Source organism: Mustelus asterias, chromosome 5 (genome assembly GCF_964213995.1).
Source record: "Mustelus asterias chromosome 5, sMusAst1.hap1.1, whole genome shotgun sequence".
Classification (NCBI taxonomy): domain Eukaryota; kingdom Metazoa; phylum Chordata; class Chondrichthyes; order Carcharhiniformes; family Triakidae; genus Mustelus; species Mustelus asterias.
This window is the reverse complement of record NC_135805.1, coordinates 110,275,666-110,298,469: the sequence shown is the minus strand read 5'-3', so window position 1 is coordinate 110,298,469 and position 22,804 is coordinate 110,275,666. Positions and strand designations below refer to the sequence as shown.

The following is a 22,804-nucleotide window of genomic DNA, read 5'->3' as shown; positions in this document are numbered from 1 at the left end:
AAAGATGCAAGAGTGGCAGTAGTTCTGCTATGAAAGTTCTATATTCTAGTATGTAGTGCATGCTGCTGGAACATGGGCTTTGGAACACTAGTAAGGCTGCCAAGATGCTTAGCATGTGGCTGCATAAAGCATGCCCACCTGGCAGCATCTGTGGAGAGAGAAACAGAGTTAATGTTTTGAGTCCATAAGACTCTTCTACAGAACTGAAGAGGGGTAGAAATGTTATGAATTCTATATTTTGGGTGGGGGGAGGTTCTGGTGGGCAGAATGGAAGCTCAGAGATAGGTCGGAGTTAAGGAGAGATTGACAAATATGTCACGGACATAAGGCAAAAGAGGTGTTATTGGTGCCATTAAGGACTGAAGAATGCTAATAGTGGTAAAGGAAAATGATGGGTGGTTTTATCCAACAGACTTTTAGCTGATGAACTCCCATCTGATGACCACTTTAGCTGTTGGACCCAGGTTACAACACTGCCCTCCACACTATCTGCACTTCTGTCTTTTGGGAAGGAGATCATCGAGTTTGAAACATGTTTCGTATCAAGACTTCCTGAAGCTACACAGTTGCTTCTGGTATAATGTGGGGTTGTCCCTGCTCATGATTCATTGCTTGAGGAGATTTGCAAGCTCTGGAGAAAGTTTGCCCATTACAAATAAACCTCCCCATTTAATGGCTGCTGCAGGCTCTTTGCTGGAACAGCATCAGAAATTCTTCACTGCCTCTGTGCTGTCCTCGCTCTGCCGTCCCTTACCGAGGAAGCTCCCAGCAGAGGAGCCAATCCTGGATAGGAACTCACCATGAATACTATTTTAAGGCTGACCCTGAACTATCCAGTGAGCTCTGAACGTGCACATGTAAAGGTTATTGCCAGTTTTATTTTTAAATGGCAACAATGGAATGGTTAACGCACTGATACTTAAGTGAAATTTCAAAATGTTGGTAATCGAATTGCTACATCAGTACAGAAAAGGAGAAATATGCCCAACAGTAACACAGCACTGAATTGATAAAATCCTGAATCACACCGTCAGATGTCACTGTCGATTCTGGAATATCATGTAAGAATGACAAGCCAACCTGCAATTTGATTTCAAGGTGTTATCAACAAATAATGTTGCTAGCTGTGTTACAAAAGCAGCTCACATGAATAATGCTACATGAATGCTCAGTTCAGTTACATGGCAACGATCTCTCCTCAAAAAGAAGATTGTCTTACGCTTTCAATGGATTCCACAGCACAACTCAGTTCTGGTGAAATCCAATGTACACAGCCAGATTTGAACGAGTATGTTTTGAAGTTGCCTTGTGGATCAAACTCTGTAAAATAATTTGGATGTGTGAACAAACAAAATGGGGAAAATAAGCCTATTTGATCATATTGCAATATTCCCAAGGCAAAGTGCTGGAGATCCAGTTCAGAGACAGCTCCATCCGGGTTCGATTCCCGGCTCGGGTCACTGTCTGTGTGGAGTTTGCACATTCTCCTCGTGTCTGCGTGGGTTTCCTCCGGGTGCTCCGGTTTCCTCCCACAGTCCAAAGATGTGCGGGTTAGGTTGATTGGCCAGGTTAGAAATTGCCCCTTAGTGTCCTGGAATGTGTAGGTTAGAGGGATTAGCGGGTAAATATGTGGGGGTATGGCCTGGGTGGGATTGTGGTCAGTGCAGACTCGATGGGCCGAATGGCCTCCTTCTGCACTGTAGGGTTTCTATGATTTCTATGATCAGTTGAACTCCAAGGTCAGATGAAGGGCAGTGCACCCAGAGTGATTGGGATAAACACAAACTCTGGAGCACTGCCTCCTGCTGGATGCTCAGAAAAAGGCAGGTTGCTATGTTCTATGTGATCAGTAGCACAAAGTTTAAGTTTAGTTATTAGTGTCACAAGTAGGCTCACATTAACACGGCAATGAAGTGACTGTGAAAATCCCCTAAGGCTATGAATTCTAAGGATTATAGGACTGTGAAAGGCGTCTATTTAGATTAAGGCAATGACTTGGGTGGCACTGAATTGCCCGCTGAAACCAGCAGAGATTGGCAGCATCTGCTTTTATCTGTCAGAGCATTTGGCAAAATGTCAGAGGTCATTGGAAGCTGATTTCCTACCCTGGATGGCATTGAAAGATGTGATGACTTCAGCCAGGCTAATGAGGTTGGCTTGCTAGAGTATGAACTACCTGATGAGTCTTTTGCTCCTGATCTACGGGCACCTGGTGCGGAGAGGGGCGGGTCGGGAGGACGACCTCCTTGCGAACCTGCTCCTGGGCCTGGCGAGGCGAGCCATCAATAGGTCCAGGCAGCAGGCGATCGACGGGGCCGTCCATCCTGACTGTCTGCCCCTCTATCGCGGCTATATTCGTGGCCAGGTGTCTCTGGAGAGGGAGCATGCGGTGTCCACGGGCGCGATTGACGCCTTCCGCGACCACTGGGTGCCGCAGGGGCTGGGGTGTATTGTCGACCCCGATAATCACCTTTTGGTTTGACGTTTTAAGTTTCCTTTCGACTTTGTTTTCGGTTCGGGCCGTTCCCCCCTTCCTTTTGGGGAGCTGCCCTTCTTACTTTGTCCCTAAGTTAATTTGAGTTAGTTTATTATGTTGGTACCCGAAAGAGCTACCTGATGAGTCTTTTGCTCCTGATCTACGGGCACCTGGTTCAGAGGGGGGGTGGGTCGGGAGGACGACCTCCTTGTGAACCTGCTCCTGGGCCTGGCGAGGCGAGCCATCAACAGGTCCAGGCAGCGGGCGATTGACAGGGTTGTCCATCCTGACTGTCTGCCCCTCTATCGCGGCTATATTCGTGGCCAGGTGTCCCTGGAGAGGGAGCATGCGGTGTCCACGGGTGCAGTTGACGCCTTCTGTGCCCCTTGTGCACCGCAAGGGCTGGGGTGTATTATCGACCCCAAGAATTACATTTTGATTCAATGTTTTAAGTTTCCTTTGTGAGTTGATTTTTTTGTTCGGGCTGTTCCCTCCTCCTTTCGGGGAGCTGCCCCTTTTAATTTGTCCCTTAGTTAATTTGATTTAGTTTAACTTGTTGGTACCTGAAAGAGATACCTGATGAGTCTTTTGCTCCTGATCTACGGGCACCTGATGCAGAGAGGGGCGGGTCGGGATGCCGACCTCCTCGTGAACCTGCTCCTGGGCCTGGCGAGACGCGCCATCAATAGGTCCAGGCAGCGGGCGATCGACGGGGCCGTCCATCCCGACTGTCTGCCCCTCTACCGCGGCTATATTCACGGCCAGGTGTCTCTGGAGAGGGAGCATGCGGTGTCCACGGGCGCGGTTGACGCCTTCCGCGACCGCTGGGCGCCGCAGGGGCTGGGGTGTATTATCGACCCCGATAATCACCTTTTGGTTTGACGTTTTAAGTTTCCTTTCGACTTTGATTTTGGTTCGGGCTGTTCTCCCCTTCCTTTTGGGGAGCCGCCCCTTTTACTTTGTCCCTAAGTTAATTTGAGTTCGTTTATTACGTTGGTACCCGAAAAAGCTACCTGATGAGTCTTTTGCTCCTGATCTACGGGCACCTGATGCAGAGAGGGGCGGGTCGGGATGCCGACCTCCTCGTGAACCTGCTCCTGGGCCTGGCGAAACGCGCCATCAATAGGTCCAGGCAGCGGGCGATCGACGGGGCCGTCCATCCCGACTGTCTGCCCCTCTACCGCGGCTACATTCGCGGCCAGGTGTCTCTGGAGAGGGAGCATGCGGTGTCCACGGGCGCGATCGACACCTTCCGCGACCGCTGGGCGCCGCAGGGGCTGGGGTGTATTATCGACCCCGATAATCACCTTTTGGTTTGACGTTTTAAGTTTCCTTTCGACTTTGTTTTTGGATCAGGCTGTTCCCCCCTTCCTTTTGGGGAGCCGCCCCTTTTACTTTGTCCCTAAGTTAATTTGAGTTCGTTTACTTGATTGGTATCGAAAGAAATACCTGATGAGTCTTAATTGGTGGTTAAATCAGGGAGCCTCATGCTCCCTATTTAAAGCAGGTGTGTCAAACTCCCAGCCTGCATTCAGCCAGAAGCAACTGGAGAGCTGGCTGTGGATAGATGTAGGGTGTAAATAAAGTAACTTAAGAGTCATATCGGTTTACAGCATGGAGACAGGCCCTTCGGCCCAATTTGTCCATGCCTCCCTTTTTTTAAAAAACCCTTAAGCTAATCCCAATTGCCGACATTTGGCCCATATCCCTCTATACCCATCTTTCCCATGTAACTATCTAAATTCTTTTGAAAGACAAAATTGTACCCGCCTCTACTACTACCTCTGGCAGCTTGTTCCAGACACTCACCACCCACTGTGTGAAACAATTGCCCCTCTGGACACTTTTCTATCTCTCCCCTCTCACCTTAAACCTATGCCCTCTAGTTTTAGACTCCCCTACCTTTGGGAAAAGATATTGACTATCTAGCTGACCTGTGCCCTTATTGTTTTACAGACCTCTATAAGATCACCCCTCAGCCTCCTACGCTCCAGAGAAAAAAGTCCCAGTCTATCCAGCCTGTCCTTATAACTCAATCCATCAAGTCCCGGTAGCGTCCTAGTCAATCTTTTCTGCACTCTTTCTAGTTTAATAATATCCTTTCTATAATTGGGTGACCAGAATTGCACACAGTATTCCAAGCGTGGCCTTACCAATGTTTTGTACAACTTCAACAAGACATTCCAACTCCTGTATTCAATGTTCTGACCGATGAAACCAAGCATGCCGAATGCCTTCTTCACCACTCTGTCCACCTGTGACTCCACTTTCAAGGAGCTATGAACATGTACCCCTAGATCTCTTTGTTCTGTAACTCTTCCCAACACCCTACCATTAACTGAGTAAGTCCTGCCCTGGTTCAATCTACCAAAATGCATCACCTTGCATTTATCTCAATTAAACTCCATCTGCCATTCCTCAGCCCACTGGCCCAATTGATCAAGATCCCGTTGTAATTGGAGATAACCTTCTTCACTGTCCATTATGCCACCAATCTTGGTGTCATCTGCAAACTTACTAACCATGCCTCCTATATTCTCATCCAAATCATTAATATAAATGACAAATAACAGTGGATCCAGCACTGATCCCTGAGGCACACCGCTGGTCACAGGCCTCCAGTTTGAAAAACAATTCTCTACAACCACCCTCTGGCTTCTGTCAAGAAGCCAATTTTGTATCCATTTAGATACCTCACCCTGGATCCCGTGAGATTTAACCTTATGCAACAACCTACCATGCGGTACCTTGTCAAAGGCCTTGCTAAAGTCCATGTAGACAACATCAACAGCACTGCCCTCATCTACCTTCTTGGTTACCCCTTCAAAAAACTCAATCAAATTTGTGAGACATGATTTTCCACTCACAAAGCCATGCTGACTGTCCCTAATCAGTCCTTGGGAGTCTAAATGCCTGTAGATCCTGTCTCTCAAAATACCTTCCAACAATTTACCCACCACAGATGTGAGGCTCACTGGCCTGTAGTTCCCAGGCTTTTCCCTGCAGCCCTTTTTAAACAAAGGCACAACATTTGCCACTCTCCAATCTTCAGGCACCTCACCCGTGACAATCGATGATTCAAATATCTCGGCTAGGGGACCCGCAATTTCCTCCTTAGCCTCCACAATGTCCTGGGATACACTTCATCAGCTTGGTGACGGGACTTTTGCCTCCATGGAGTTATTACAAAAGGTATCAATGAAAGTTGATTGTTGACTGAGTATTGCAGATTCCATGGAACAGCAATGTTCCCTTTCAGTAGTAACGCTCCCTTTTAAGGGGAAAAGGTACCTTTGTGAAGAGTTGTTTGACAAACCATTTTCTCTGTGTTTGCCAATTGCTGGAATAGTGCCTACACATTCTCTTCAAAATAATTAATTGAATGTGAAGGTCTCTTGAAGAGTTCTTGTGAGACATGATGAAATGTTGCATAAATTTACAGTTTCCTTTCTTTGGAACATACCAAAGTAAGTCACATGTGATATTATTGTGAGCAAAACAGTTTGTAGCGGCTTAGCTGCTTTCCGTACCTGGACAATAAAGATGGGTGTCGGGAACCTTTGCTTATTTTTTTTGTGAGCCTCAGGATTGGAAACAGGGCTAGGAACCATCGGTGCAGGGGCTGCTTCCTTGGATGAAATTTAATTCCCCCTTTGAGAGTGGGCTGGGTGGTGGGGTGGGGGAGGCGGAGGTTGTGGGGTGGGGAGTGCAGGGAGCGGTGGTGAGGCTGTAGAAGCAGTGGAGGATGGGGCGGGTCTGGAGTGCCTCTGCTTTCCCAGCTCCCTGCAATTCAGCCAGAGGTGGGGAAGATCGAAGGCTGTCTTCTGATCCAGATGCCTAATTCAGGCCCTGAAGATGTCAAATAACGGTCACTTAAGGGCCTTATCTCACTGCTGCTGGTATTCCACCAGTGGTGGCTCAGGGCTATACACCACAAGGCAAGGTCACGCAGTAAAAACTGTAGACCGTTACTTTGGGTTCTGTGGTGGAGCCCTCCTCTTTGGCCCATGAAGGGCCTGATGGGCTCTACAAACACATGATTCTAGAGCATTCCCCATGCTGGCTGGCCCAGGCAGTATCAGCAGTAGTCATTGCTCCCTGTGGCATTGCAAGCATTGAAGAGCTCTCAGGCCTCTGATTGTCCAGCAGTTCTTGGAGACTGAAGCCTGGATCGCAGGCCGCAAAATGTTTGATTGTCATTGAATTCCCTCAGGGTGGACGAAAATGGCCTTGACCAGCATTGGCACTGATTTTCCACCCATGAAGAAGGCCACTGCTGCGGCCTTTAAATTAGACCCCTTGAGTGTGAAAGGACTGTAGCCTGTTGGCATCTCATTGATCATTATTCCTGAATTTTATTCATATTTCTACCTTCCCCTTGAAAGCTGCCATGTATCTTATGTATCTTTAATTTCTTTGCTTTTTTTCACTTTATCTCGATCTGCCTTCTGCTATTGATGCGGTGGTTTAATCATCCCTTGCACCAAAGCACTTCTCAGGTTATTCTCTGCATTTCCTTTCTTTCTCTCACCACCACCCCCCCCCCCCCCACAAACCCCCGCTCCCCCCACCCCTCCCTCCTCTCCCTTGTGATGTCCCACTTTTGAATTTGCCTTCAATGGTAACACATCTGGATCCTGAGGAAAGGTTGAGGGTCTGAAATGTTGACTAACTCCTCTTTTTCCATGGGTGCGGCCTGTCTGAGCCTCTCCTCATTCCGATATTCCCCTCACTTGCAGTGCGCTTTACTCTGGATGTATGATTAGCCTTTAGAGACGACAGAAAATCAATGCGTGAACTAACAAGAGCTTGCATATTTTTTTTCTTCCCCATCAGCATTTTTACCAATGGAGACCTGCTGATTCCCCCTGTGAGATTACTTCTGCCAAAATATACTGTTCAAGACTGGAATCGTGTTCTTGCCTTGATCACAGAGAAAGTTCACTTGCGCACTGGAGCTGTTCAGAGGTAGACATTTACTCTCATTAATTAGTCAAGTTCTGAGAATGTTACTCGACACTGGTATTCCTCGGGTTTTATGCCACCTTTGGAGATTCCAAAAGGTTACAGTGGCTAAGAATTGCAGACGTGGTTGGCATATCATTTCACACAGTTCACCAGTTATGTCGTGTCATTTGGATACACTGTTGCTCCAATTAAAATAACGGAAACTGCGTGAGGAAAATAGTATTGTTTGTATTGGCTAGAATGAGAAGGATTAATTTGTAATCCAAAATTATTTTTATTATTTTCAGCAAAACTGAAGTTAGGACTAAATTTTCCAAAATAATATTCAAATAGGATAACCTGAAGTTAAAATTTTTTGTCAGATTAAAATTAAGGGCGGCATGGTGGCACAGTCGTTAGCACTGCTACCTCACAGCACCAGAGACCTGGGTTAAATTCCGGCCTCGGGTGACTGTGTGAAGTTTGCACGTCCTCCGCATGTCTGCGTGGGCTTCCTCCGGGTGCTCCGGTTTCCTCCCACTATCCAAAGATGTGCGGGTTAGGTTAATTGGCAATGCTAGCTTGACTCTAGTGTCGGGGGATTAGCAGGGTAAATATGTGGGGTTATGGGAATAGGGCCTGAGTGGGATTGTGGTTGGTGCAGACTCAATGGGCCTAATGCCTCCTTCTGCACTGGAGGGATTCTATGATTCTAAGATTATACTGGGGATCTGCAATTTTCAGGTTCTGAATGGAATGTGAAAGGGTTGAATATAATCATTCTTGATTATTTCTCAACGTTATTTCTGGCCTTGTGAGCTGTCTGAAGTGAAACAATTCTGATCTTTGGAAAACACATTAGGGGGTAAAGACCGGAATGAAAGTATGGAAAGCAAGCACTGAAATTTTGACTAAGATTAAAACTTATTAAAACTAATTTGAAATTTTGACTAAGATTAAAACTAATTTGATAGTTTGGGAAGAATGACAGCAAACTAAAATTCAGAGAGTTTCTTCATAAGAAAGACTGCACGCAGAGAGGAGATTAAAATTAACTTCTCACCTTGAAGGAAAACAGCATTGGGCGCGATTCTCCGGTCTCGTCTGTGGTGGGATCCTCACAAGCGAGAATGGAAAATTTGGCATTCCAGCCAAAACTCCATTTACTTTCAGCGGCACCGGGAATTCCCAGTCGTGAACGAGGACGGAAAATTTTGGCCATTGTGTGAGGCTAAAAAACAAAATAAAATGCTGGAAAATAATTAGCAGGTTTGGCAGAAACCTGCAGAGTTAATGGCGGGGTGAGGGGGGGGGGCGGGTATGGGGAATTTTGGGTCCTCGTTCATTGCAAGCGCAAATGGCAACATAGGCGCAAAATTTCGTGAGAGCTGGAAAACGAGAATTTTGGCAGCGAGATCTTGTTTTCTGACTCCCCTCTCACCAGGAAGGTCCGGAACCTAAATTCAATGCATTCAAATTTATCAGGCTTCCCCACTGTATTACCTCCCCACATTATGTTTACAGCTTGTTTTTAAAAATGTGAACCAAGTAATGGGAATCTGCTGGGGGCACACAGGTAAGTATAGCCCCCTGGGGGGAGTACCCTGACCTTGGCCCCTGAAACTGCCCCTTGGTGCCCTGGCAGTACCAGGGTGGTGCCAGAGGGCAGTGCCAGGGGCCAGTGCTGGGGAGCCCCCTCTGGGAGCTCCATTGTGGGGTGGCGGAGGGTTTCTCCTTACCTGTGGGGGGGGGGGGGGGGGTTAAGGCTCCCCATGTCCTGGGAGGTGGGGGGAGTTGCCCGTGTTCATGAGGAGTGGTCTCTGTCTGTGGGGTGAGGGGGTGTGGTGTTTATGATTTTTTCATTGATCAGAGATCGGGGCATTCTTTAAAAAGGACTCCCTGATCTTGGGATTCCATACTTTGCCGGCTTATTCCAGCCCCGCTCCGCCAGCATGATGGCACGGGCTAGGCCTCCATTTGTTTTACACAGAATGTGGTGAGAAAGGGTGGCTGTGTGGCCTGAGAGCTGCTCGCCTGTTTTCTCACCTCAGCCAGTGCTCTGTGCAGAGGGTGGAGAAATTCCACCCAACATTTCAGCTTTGTGATCTTTGATCAGAACTGGGAAACATTAAAAATACAGTAAGATTTGGAGAAGTGAAAGCGAGGAAGTTGGGAAGAAGAACAACAGGGAAAGCCTGTGGTGGGGAGGACAGGAGGGAATGAGTGACAAAAGACTTTATGGTGTCAGCTCAAAGGGAGAGGTAATGGGACAAGTAAGGAACCAAAAGGAGGTGTGAATAGCATGGTCCTGAATAGTTGCTGTCCAAATTGAAGGATCGGAGAGAAACAAGAAGAAACAAACTAAACCAATTTGTCCCCATTTTGTTTCATCTTTCTTTGCTTTTGTTTTCTCTTGTTTGTCTCTTATTTTCTGGTCACTGCTTTCGGACAGCAGCTATTCAAGCTCCTGGCATTCTCACCTCCTCTAGCGATATCCTTTGTTTCCTTACTTGTTCCATTACCATTGTCTTTGACCTTGCACTGGGAAACGTATTTAATTTAATTCTCTCCTGCCTTCCACCCTATCACAGACCTTTTCCTTTGTTGTGCTTCCCATTTCATCTCCTTTCACTTGCTCAAAACTGATTACATTTCGAATGTTTCACAGTTCTGGTGAAAGATCATGGGCAGAATTTTCCCGTCCCGCCCGCCATGGGAATTGTAGTGGGCAGGACGTGAACCATGCAAAGGTCCATTGACTTTGGATGGGAATTTTTGGCCCTGGGGGTGAGCATGGCCGGAAAATCCCACCCCATAGACCTGAAACATCGGGCAGGATTCTTTGGTCTCATTCGTGATGGGATCCGTTGTGAGCGAGAGTGGAAAATTTGGCATTCCAGCCAAAACTCCATTCTCTCTCAGCAGCACTGGAAAATCTTAGCTGCGAACGGGGATGGAAGATTTTGGCCATTAACTCTGTTCCTTTCTCCACAAATGCTGCCAGACCTGCTGAATATTTCCAGCATTTTCAGTCTTGGTTTTGGATTTCCAACCTCTGCAGTATTTTGCTGTTGTATTGTGCAAAACTAACTCAAGGACCAATTGGAAACTTCACGAATGCTCAGATTTATCTAGTAATGAGATGCTGATCTTTTGGCCCTTTGTAGTGGTGCACCTTGTTTACTTGGTCACAGGACAATGTAGAGCTGGCAGTTGTTACCTTGAGTTTACAATCAGAACCTTCTTCACAATAAACCCACCCACTTCAAACATTCATATCTGAAATGAGGTCGTCACTTATCATAGAATAGAATAGAATCATAGAATCCATACACTGCTGAAAGAGGCCATTTAGCCCATCGAGCCTGCACTGACAATAATCCCACCCAGGGCCTATTCTCGTAATGCCATGTATTTACCCTGCTAATCCCCCTGACACAAAGGGACAATTTAGCATGGCTAATCCACCTAACCCACACATCTTTGGAGTGTGGGAGGAAACTGGAACACCTGGAGGCAACCCACACAGACACGGGGAGAATGTACAAACTCCACACAGTCACCCGAGACTGGAATTGAACCCGGGTCCCTGGTGCTGTGAGGCAGCAGTGCTAGCCACTGTGCCGCTGCTAATATTGATCAAAAGAAAATAATCATTAGTCATTTACATTAATGTTAATTTCAAATTTGTTGGTCTTAATGTCTGAGTGTTCTGTTTATTTCAGGCAGAAACAGTAGGGCATATAACTGCATTAAAATATATAGTAACTTACTATATATAGTATGTACTATAACAAACCAATCCAAATTTGGTTGCCAAGCACATTGAAGATTTGGTGTTATAGCCATATTTTAAGATCCAATATATTCTCAAGAAACTTAGAAAACTTTGCATGGAATATTTTTAAAACTGTATCAAAAGGGACAATCTTTGCTTCCTTAACCTGAGAAAAATATTGTCTTGGGAAGGTTTGTCCAACGTGTGGCCCAAAGGCCAAATGCCAGCCTCAAAGCCCCTCTATCCAGCCCCAGAATCAGATTTTAAAATGTGGGTCAACAGGCAGGTTTGAATGTAAGAATCTGCATGGAGCTACTCCTCCAATCACAGGCTGTTCACTATTAGCAGCAAATCTGGGAGAAAAACTATTTGTGCTTGGAGCAGCAGTGAACACAAGCAGCAGTGAGGTTGGGGCCATGGAGCCAAGGAGCAGTGATGGGGAGCCAAGGTTTGGGGAGCTGAGGAGGGGGGCCCAGGGAGCTGAGGGCTGAGGAAACAAGGAGCAGGGGTGGGGTGCCGAGGGCCTGGAACAAGGCCTTGGGAGCAGAGGTCCTGGAGAGCAGGGCTCAGGGAGCACAAGTGTCGTGGAGGAGAGGTACTGGGAAGTGGCGTCCACTGGCATCCAGTGCAGGATCCATTGACATCTGGGGTGACCAGGTGAGGTGGTGGGGTGTAGGAGAGTGTCTATTGTGTAAAGGGTGGGGGGGGCAGAATGTGCCTGTAAGTCTAGCTCACTCTTCCCAGTATGAGGGTTCTCCCTCACCCTCATCCACACACACCAATATTCACTCTCATCCATTTTCACAGTGGATGAGGTTGAGTGAGTGAACATCCTGAGACTAGGAGGGAGCCAGGAACACACACTCACCCTATTGCACTCGTTTCTATTTGTTACTCATTGTGTTCTTTTTCTTAGCAAATTGTTTCTTTTCATACCTCAGTTTTCTTTTGAAATTCATGCTTAATGGTCTGTTACATGCATATTGCACCATCCACACAGATAGAAGACAAAGGACTGCAGTATAACTGAAGGAATTGGCTTTGAGGATTTACCAAGTTCTGCGAAGAAGCCAAATTAACATTAGTATAAATGAAATCATACAGCCACACTTTAGCAAATTTGCTCCTTCAGCTGAGCATGTTAAAGAACTATGATGTTTTTGTACTTTGCCTCCGCAGGCATTTAAAAAAAAGATTTTATTGTTTTGCAGACAAGCTATATCCTCCAGCTCTGATTGGGATCACAGGGTCATCAATGACATTAGTAACTTTTCCAAGTTTAATTTTATTGACGTTGCCTCATTAAACTGAAAATCACATAAAGAGGGAAAATTGTGTTCATTTGGATGCTCTGCTATCAGTGGGGGGGGGGGGGGGACTGTATCTCAGTTGTATTCCCTTTTAGGTAGTAGCCTTATACCTATGATTATGATAAGGGAAAGGCATCACAGGGGGCAACAAGGGTTGGATGTGGGCCGAAAGAAAAGTGGCAGGACACAAAGAAAAGGGGACAAGCCCTCTCTCTGTCTGGCCCCAAAAACCTATGATTATGAATAACATTAAAGTTTGTTAATTGGAATGTCATTGTGGACATTATTCAATCCCCATAGAGACCAATAACATTTAGAAAGATATTTGAATATCCAGTGGCTGACTGGAAGAATGATATGAAAACATTTCAAGTTTTAAGACATTTACTTTCACAGTAGCTGCATTGCAGTGTTAATGTAAGCCTACTTGTGACACTAATAAATAAACTTGAAAAACTTTTAAACTTCTTTAAACTTTAAACTTTAAAACTGTAACTTTTAACAAGCTAAAAGCAACATTGGCTGAACACTATTTGGTAGGCATCTTATATTTTAAACTTCAGAGAAGAAACTCCCCATTTAAACCTTAAAAAAGATAATACCCCCTCCATGGTTAAATACATTCCTCTCTGTTGGAGTGGCATAGTGATTAGCACTGCTGCCTTGCAGAGCCAGGGAACCGGGTTCGATTTCTGGCTTCAGTCATTGCCTGTGCAGAGTCTGCATGTTCTCCCCGTGTCTGCGTGGGTTTCCTCCGGGTGCTCCGGTTTCCTCCCACAGTCCGAAAGATGTGCTGGTTAGGTGCATTGACCATGCTAAATTCTCCCTCAGTGTACCCGGACAAGTGCCAGAGTGTGGCGACTAGGGGATTTTCACAGTAACTCCATTGCAGTGTAAATGTAAGCCTACTTGTGACACTAATAAATAAACTTTACATTTTAATAGGGCACTTTATTCTCCAGGAACCAGTCCAAAGCTACTCCCTGATGAATTCCTTCCTTTTCCCTTTTCCTTTCAAATAACATCTAATCCCTGGAATGACACTCAAGGTGAGGGTTACCCTGGAGATTCTGAAGTCAGGTGAATCTTTGAGCCATGTTTAAATCCTCATGAACTTGGTCTCATCATTTTGAGCATGAGTTCCCACCCACATTCTGCGTGCTGCACAATGGAGACTGGCTGCCTCCAACTCTCTGCTCTCTATCTCAGATTCTTTCAGAGTGAACCCTTTGTGAGGTTCAGGGATATCTCAAAATAAATCTTATCACCTGATGCTACAGTGGATTGCTATGGACTCTTCCCTCTGCAAAGGCCATCTCCATGTCACTGTGAATCATATGGGCCTTGTATCCAGATAGAAATGCAAACTTGCTCTTCTCTAGACCTTCAACTTTAATTCTATTTTGGAATTTAACAGGCAGATTAAAGTATAACTGTTTACAAAACTTGGCATTACAAAAACCATCCTATGCTTTTGACACAGAGGGACCTGGGGGTCCTTGTGCATGAATCGCAAAAACTCAGTTTGCAGGTGCAGCAGGTGATCAAGGCAGCAAATGGAATGTTGGCCTTTATCGCGAAGGGGATGGAGTATAAAAGCAGGGAGGTCTTGCTGCAATTGTACAAGGTACTGGTGAGGCCGCAACTAGAGTACTGTGTGCAATTTTGGTCCCCTTATTTGCGGAAGGGTATATTGGCCTCGGAGGGAGTACAGAGAAGGTTCACCAGGTTGATACTGGAGATGAGGTGGTTAGCTTATGAGGAGAGATTGAGTAGATTGGGCCTGTACTCGTTGGAGTTTAGAAGGCTGAGAGGACATCTTATAGAGACATATAAGATAATGAAGGGGCTAGACAGGGTAGAGGCAGAGAGATTCTTTCCACTTAGAAAGGAAACAAGAACTAGAGGACACAGCCTCAAAATAAGGGGGGGTCAGTTTAGAACAGAGTTGAGGAGGAACTTCTGCTCTCAGAGGGTAGTGAATCTCTGGAATTCTCTGCCCATTGAAGCAGTGGAGGCTACCTTGTTAAGTATGTTTAAGTCGCAGGTAGATAGATTAAGGGAATTAAGGGTTATGGTGAGCAGGCGGGTAAGTGGAACTAAAGCACTATCAGATCAGCCATGATCTTATTGAATTGCGGGGCAGGCTCGAGGGGCTAGATGACCTACTCCTGCTCCTATTTCTTATGTTCTTATGACACTAAGGCCGCGATTCTCCCATTGCGGTCCGCCACTTTTTTGGCGGGTCCGGCCAGGAGACGCGCGTCTGCGACCTTGAACGGGGATTTGCGCATGCGCCGGGAACGCATGCGCATCTCCCAGAACCGGCGAACAGTCACTGGCCAGACCACGCTGGAAACTAACGGGAAGGCAGGTAAGTAAGTTGAATCTGTTTATAATCTATTTTAAATATGTATATTGTTAATTATCGGGAACTGAAAGGTCCCGATTGAATCTCTCACCCGCCAGGAGTACTTCATTCCGGGGGGGTTCAGACTAGCTCCCCACATTCGGGGAACTAGCGGGAAACCCTGCTGGAATGAAAGGGGGGAAATCGGGCCCCCCCAGGGGGTCAGGTGGCGGGGGGGTGCCCCCTGGACATGGGTACCCTGGCAGTGCCAGCCCATCTCCCCAAGGGGCAAAGTGCAAATGACCAGGGGCACCTTGGCGCTGCCCACCTGGCATGGGGCAGTGCCAAAGGGGTGGGGCCTATTATGGGCGGGGCCTAGGTGTGCTTGGTGAGGGTGGGGGGTCCCGCTGCCACTTTGCATTGGGATCGGTCTGGGATGGAGGAAGGGCAGCGATTGGTGGGGGTGGTCTGCTGGGGGTGGGGAGGGGCCCTGTGGGGACCACGATTGGGCAGTGGGGGGGGGGGGGGGGGGGGGCGGCTGGAGGGGCAGCACTGTGGGGGTCCTGGGCTGGTGAACGATCGAGCTGGCCAGCAAATGGGAGTTTGACAGTTTGGGGCCACTGCGCATGCGCAGAGTTCCAGAACTGGCAAACTCTGGTGCGAATCGGCCCCGCTCCCCTGGGTTTTTAATGAGGTTCCTGACTGGGATGCCTTAGTGCACAGAGTGCTGAGATTCAGGTGAGAAGCTGAAATGTCAGAACAGATGGGATTTAGAACAGTTTTCCCGCCAATTCAGCACTTTTGGAAGAATCGCCCCCTAACAGTCTATCCAGTCTATCAAGATTCTATTGTCAGCACTGCTGTCCTGGTCATTATTTACAGGTGTGAATATCTTGCACCTTCTTCCCAGTAAGACAACCTGGGCCTTTCTTTAACCTTTAACAACAAAGCCATCCAAACTAGTTGTCGGGCAGAACAGGAGACATGACCTCCTTCATTCTTCCATTTTACTCTAAATTAAAGAGAGAGTCCCAAAATTTAACAAGATTCTATTGTCTGTTATCCTGTTGCTGCCATTCAGTAAAATTCCTCCACTGAGCTAAGTGCACTGTTGTTAGGGCATTGAGAAAAACCCCATGTCTCTTTTCTAACACAATCTCAGTACCCATCATTGACAATCCATTTTGACAAACTAAGTTAAAAGTCAAGATGCTTATTTTAATGGACCTCTTTGGCTGACTTCTATCGAAATCTGTTACAAACCCAGACTGCACATTTAATCAATATATTTCTTTTAAGATTGCCCTAATTTTCCCATCCTAGTCCAGACACCCAATTTTACCCTGGGATGTCCCGATTTCCTAAAAGCCACAGGATCAGCACAGTTGAGGCCTTGCAATACATAATGCCTATGCCACGTGTCTCATTTCATTGCTCATTCTCCATCACTTTTTAAATTTTTCTCTTCTTTAAAGAAAAGATCAAATGCCTCTTGATTCAGATTATGGGAGTAAATGAGGGTCCAGCCTCTGATGGTGTTTCCAAATAAATGAAGCTTCACTCTTGTAATGTGTAGCATTGTTAGCATGTGACCACATGCCTTATAATTCATGAGCAGTCATCCATTACCATTTGTGTATTCGACTCCCATCACCTAACTATTATATGTATGCATTCTGCAATATCCGCACATAACATGTCATCCCGAAACAATACAGTACCCTTAGCCATTATCTGAGAGAAAGACTGGCTTGAATTTCAGCGGGATCCTTTATCAGAACTGATACTTCAAGACGGCCTTTTTATGGATACTAAACAAAGGGAGAAGGGGAAATCCACAGCCAATGGTCAAGGATACTAAACTCTTAATTAACAATTTATGCTTTCCCTTGATTGCAGTACTGAATTACATTGCTACAGATATCTTCTTTAAGCTGAGACGTTAAACAGGGTGCAAGAGTTATTTGAGGGATCAAGAAAAGCTATTAAGCTGGACTAGTCTAATACTTTACCATAGATCACTGCCTTCTCACCCATAACGCCCTCTATTTCCCAAAAAGCTTTCAACATCAGCCCAATATATTTTCGTAGAACTAGGAAGAACATGCCTGTTCATCTTTTGGTTCCACCAAAATAAAACTTGGGGATAATTTTGGGCAGTTTCTGGAGTTACAGTGCCAGGACACATGGTAGACTGTGTACTCAGAATTGTGATCCACCAATGTGTCCCTAAAATTGCAGCCAGGGTCCAAATTACATCATGGAACTCCGATTTGCATAATAAAGAAGCCTATCACCTGAACCAGGTGGAAACTCAGGTTACCTCTGAGGTGGCAACTTAAAATGTGATGGCCAGATTATTGGTAAATCCATCAATTCCATTTTGAGGCCGTTACTGCCCCATTAACACCACTTTTTAATGAGTTAAAATCAGCTCCCACTGTTCAGTGCTCTCATTTTTTAGTGAAGCCACTTTAAATTTTTTGGATCATTCACTTGCTGTTCGAGTAAAGTACTACACTATTAGGAACGGAAGCACAATGTATCAGGATGTTTTGTCCATAATCCCACTCACAGAGTTCATGAAAAGTTTCTTTTAAAGTTGTATTTAAGAGGATAATGTATTACTGCAAGTGAAAATCAGACTCTGCCTGGTGGTGTTTAAGTTGCTAGGTTCTATTTTCTCATGGATCATCATTAATAAATAATAACTTTGTGGCTTGTCCCATGCAACCATTCTAACTTAGTTTTTATTCATTCTTGTGAAGTGAGTGCCAAGGGCAAGACCAGCATTTGTTGCCCATCTGTAATTATCCCTGAAAAGGCCGTGTGTATAGGTACATACATAATGCCTTTTTATTTTTTTTAGCAGTTTGATACAACTGAGCAGCTTGTAAGCCTGCGTCAGAGGGTACTTTTTTTCTGTTGCAGTTGCAGTTGCAACTGAGTGGCTTGCTGGGCCATATCAGAGGATAGTTAAGAGTTGGCCACATCACTGTGTGTCTGGAGTCAAATGTGGATAGATTTCCTTCCTTGAAGGGCATTTGTGAACCGAGTAGGTTTTTAAACAATATTCCAGTAGTTTCATGATCATTTGTTAATGAGACTATCGCTTTATTCCAGATTTGTTTTATAATTCAATTTAAATTCTGCCAGCTGCTATTTTGGGATTTGAGCTCAAGTCTCTGGCTCATTAGTGCAGGCCTCTAAGTTCCGAGTAATGCCACCATTCCTTATTAAAAGTCAAATTGAGAGTCAAGAAATAAAGAATATTGGATACCTAAGACTAGCTGTGGCTGAGACAAAAAGGCCTCAGCAAGAGGCTGGCTCAGAAAGCTGGCTCAGAATACAAGCAGCACACCAATTATGTTGCAAGAGATAATCGAACATACAAGCACCAACTCAGCCTTGTTGATCGCAGGTCCGCACTCAGGGAGATAACTGGCCTAGTCACCTTTTTCCAGCTGCAGAAACAAGATCCCTTTAACAACCACTTTTTATACCATTTTTCAACAACAAGGCAGGATGCTATACTGATGGAACCTCACTGACCAGTGCAAGTCTTTTGGGAATGTAAATTATCCATTGGATCATCAAATTCTTTGTTTAAACCATGGAGTTAAAGCGTGCCCTGACACTGTCCATCCTCCATAGGCTTCTAACATGCCTTCTGTCTTTGATCAACTAATTTCTAAATTGCCTATTCCTTATCTTATCCCAGGCTGTTTTTCCACGACTCTCACGAAACACTTCAGGCTGATCTTACTGGCTCATGGCGCAGGTCAACTGGTGTGGCAAGCCAGGAAGATAGCATGCGAGGCTAAATATCTTCCTGGCCCTGTTTTCCCGGCGAGAATGGCTTCATGTCCAGAAAGGGTGCGAAGCCTATTAGCGTAGAATTGACTACATTTAAATGTAGTTACAGAATCGGGCACGGCTGCTTCTCCACTCGCCGGTGAGATGTCATGCTGGCGAGAATCACTACTGGAGGGAGCTCTGCAAGCGGGTGGGGGGGGGTTGTCATTTGGGGGGAGACCTGCAAGGGGTGGGCGTGCAGAAGAGAGGTTTTGCAGGGGGGGTTTGTGGGGGTGGGCCATGGAGGGGGTCGTGATGGGGGGACTGTGTCAGGGATTTGCCAATGGACACATCGGCAAATGGGGAGTAGCAATGCTGCCGATGAAGGGGGTGGGCGAGGTCCGATGTCCTTTGGAAGGGGGGGGTGGTGGTGGGAGGAAGTCTCCCGGTTCATTGTCAGATCGGGAAGGCCTGCGCAATAGCGCCCGAGCGCTCTGCAGCCGGCTTCGCTGGCGTACTTAGGTTTAGAACAAGGGTGTACTATTTGTAATTCTCCAGTCCTCTGCATCTAATGAGGATTGATGGATTGTAATCAGTATCTCTTACATTTCCACCCTTCCCTCAGCATCTTTGGATGCATCCCATTTTGTTCGAGGAGCTTATCACCTTTGAATACAATCAACCTATCTAATACTTCCCCTTTATCAACCATCTAGGGCAGGATTTTCTGACTGTTTCAGTCAGTGGGATCATCCAGTCTCTTTGATAGTGACCACCCTCTGCTCTGTGCCAAGGGTTTCCTGATGGTGGAGGGTGCAAATAAAGGGAGACCCGATAGAAACCCGCCACCGACCAATGGCGGGCCATGTTGGCCGCCACACAACAAGCTGTGGGAGTGGGTGTGGGGGGGAGTGCTGAAAATCCCTCCTCCGGTTTCTCAATTACACCATCTTATACTATGACTTTAGCAGCATCTTCTTCTTTGGTATAGACATATGCAAAGTACTCATTTAGTACCTCAGCATACACCTCCTCTCCCACCTTACCGCCTTTTACTATTTATAAAGCTATAGAAAACTTTTGGGTTCCTCTTTATGTCACCTCCCAGTCTCTGCTTAGCCCCTCCTTGTTTTTTCACATCCCCTCTGATTATTTTGTATATAGCCTGTTCCTCATGTGTATCATCAAGCTGTTATCTGTTGTATGCGCCCTTTGTCTGTCTTATCCTGCTCTCAATCACTTTCATCAAGCAGGGATCCCTGGCTTGCATGTCCTACCTTACCCTTCGAAGGAATGTACTGTGACTGTAACTGAACCAACTCCTCTTAAAGCCCCCCATAGTATCATTCTCACTCCATTAAAATGGGTGGTGCTCTAATTAAGTATTTTTACCCTATATATTTCTTTGCAATAGCTAACCTCAAGCTTAAGTGTTAAGATAATTTTTCAAATTTCAATGCATTTAAATCCATGGTAATCAGGCTCACACACTCACAGGGCATGTACATATGCTGGGAGGGCCCAGGAAGATCTCAAGCTGGTTTGTGCTCGGTGCAAATTTCATTTTAGGCCTCTTGCCAAATTTTCCTGATACAGCAGGATTTACGTCAGATATTATGATGTCAGAAAATCACCCCCTTTATGTATGTACACTTTCAACTCAATTTGGACCTTATTGCATACCCCCTTACTCTAATCTCATCTAATGCTATAATGCTTCTTACTATAATGCTAACTGTCTCTCCCAATCCTTTATGCACCTTGTTTCTCCGTTCTAATGCTGTTTCCTGGTTCCCATTCTCTTGCAACATTAGTTTAAATCCTCCTGAACAGCACTAGAAAACTACCTTGTGAGGACATTGGTTCTGGCTCTGTTCAATGGAGAAGAAATGCTTTTTATATACTAGATTGGACAACGCAGTTGACCCGCGGGTATTTATTTCTGAATAAATTGTTCCAATTTACAAGTGCTTCTCCTGAATGATGGGATGGTTTATTGATGCGGACTGTAGTCTCTGTGTGTTGTGAAATAGGAACAGAAAATGCTGCAAAGGTTCAGCAAGTCGGGCAGTACCTGTGGAGAAAGCAGACATGCTGCCTGACCTGCTGTGTACAATGTGCTGTTCCTATTACAGGGGCAAGATCTTCCCAAAAAAATTCTAAGTGCTGAATGAGGAAGAAAACGAAAGAGTTTCAGACCTGTGTTTTGGGCGAGTTTGAAAATGCATTCTTATGACACTCTGTCACCTTTTTGGACAGAGGTGTGATTCCCACTAGTTTGGGGGGCGGGAGGAGGGGCGGGTGGTGTGTTGGCAGAGCCTAAGCTCACCAGTGAAGCAGACTGCTTGGGCACCATTGCTCAGGTTCCCTGATCTCCTGAGATCTCCTACCATCCCTCACCCCCTCTCCACTGACATCATCCCTTCTCCACTGATCGCCCCCAATGTGCCAATCATCACCCCTGCAGAATTCCCCCCTTCCCCACCAATCAACACGCCTGCAGAGTTCCTTCCCCCACCGACCGTAGGCACTGCCCGCCCATGCCCCTGACTACCGGGGGGCTTCAATGGCCTGCGATCCACCCAGTGTGGCCATCATGTCTGGTCCCTGTTGATGGGGACCATGAGTGATTCTCGTCGGTAAAACATGACATTAATATTTAAATTGGCTAAATTCACGATGGCAGAAGACAGCCAGAAAGATGGCTTTTGGCGTGAGATTGGATCGCGCCCGGCACGAAAGCCTCGTGCAGTACATTCCTGGAAAGGTCGTGCCCCAGATGTCCGGCACCCACAATTCTTTGCTTTACTTCTGCATGAGGTAAGGTCTTTTAGTTAGACACATGAATTAATGAGTCAGTTTAATGATGCCAAGACAAAAACATTATGCCCCCTGTGCTGTAGCACACTTCCCTGCTCTGATCTTCCTGTTATTTGTCGGATGCTACTCTATTTTTGGGGAATTTGAGCTGGCACAATAAATTAGCTTGAATGAATAACATTACAATCCAGTAGCAGAGGAGGGACCCAAGTCAGGCCTAGTATCAAGAAATTTTCCATGATTGGACAATAGACCATAAGAAGAAGTAGGAGCACAAGTAGGTCATTCAGCCCATCATGTCTGCTCTGCTTGAGAGTATTTGCTAATTATCTTGTTTTATTGGGAAATAATTTTAATGTTTCTGTGCACTATGGATCATGGATGTTAGCAGCAAAAGTCAGCCAATTCACAAAGGCATGAGAAATTCCTTTAATACGTTTTGCTCCTTTTGTTGCTCTGTTAGTTTTTGGAGAATGTAATACAGAAATGAGAAATATGTAGCACCCTATTTAGCACTTGAAACAGTAAGCTTCATTGCAAACTGCTAAAGGACGGGTCCCATCACAGACGCATTAAGCTATTTCTCTTTCAGATGCTTATGAGCTGCCCTGCCATTTTCCTTCACATTATTTACTTTGGTTTCTCATGTTTTCATTTATTGCACTGGATTTTGCACTGTAACTGCCCAAGTATCTTTCACAATGGGGCCTTTGCAATCTGTCAGCATCTCCAAAGAACTAAAGTAAAAATGTCTCCTCAGGTCAGCGTGGGTTTCCTCTGAGTGCACTGGTTTCTTCTCACAGTCCAAAAATGTGTGGGTTAGGTTGATTGGCCATGCTAAATTACATCTTAGTGTCAGGGAGATTAGCAGAGTAAATATATGGGGTTGCAGGGATAGGGCCTGGATGGGATTGTTGTCGGTGCAGGCTCGATGGACCAAATGGCCTCCTTCTCACTGTAGGGATTCTATGATTCTGGTTATATAGGAAATGGAAGTACCACAAAGGTACAGAAGGAAGCGGTGTTCAAAAACTAATATTGGGATGCATTTGAGATCAATAGAACCAAAGACCCTGTTGAGTACACTTGGAGAATCTACAATTCCAGGTGCATCTAGGCCTTTTGGCTAAGATGCAAATGAGATCAAGCACTTGAGGGGGTGCAATGCCTGCTCCTATCAGCTTGGATCATGACGATTCAAGCCCAAGACAGGAAAAGGGTGGCCTGTCATGTCAGCTTGGATCTGTAATGTCTCACTGGTAGAGACTTTGATTGGACTTTGATTGGATATAACTAAAAAAAATTTCCAGGAGAAAGGAGAGGAAATT

The 22,804-nt window shown here is 45.8% G+C and overlaps 1 protein-coding gene across 1 annotated transcript in view; it reads left to right on the top strand.

The window, feature by feature from the left end:
• The window catches only part of dcdc2c (doublecortin domain containing 2C), a 124,475-nt gene that overhangs the window by 31,146 nt on the left and 70,525 nt on the right, over positions 1-22,804 (top strand). Inside the window, exon 4 of the mRNA XM_078213752.1 lies at positions 7,313-7,444. Coding sequence (XP_078069878.1) covers positions 7,313-7,444 — 132 coding nt within the window. The remainder of the gene's footprint in view (positions 1-7,312; positions 7,445-22,804) is intronic.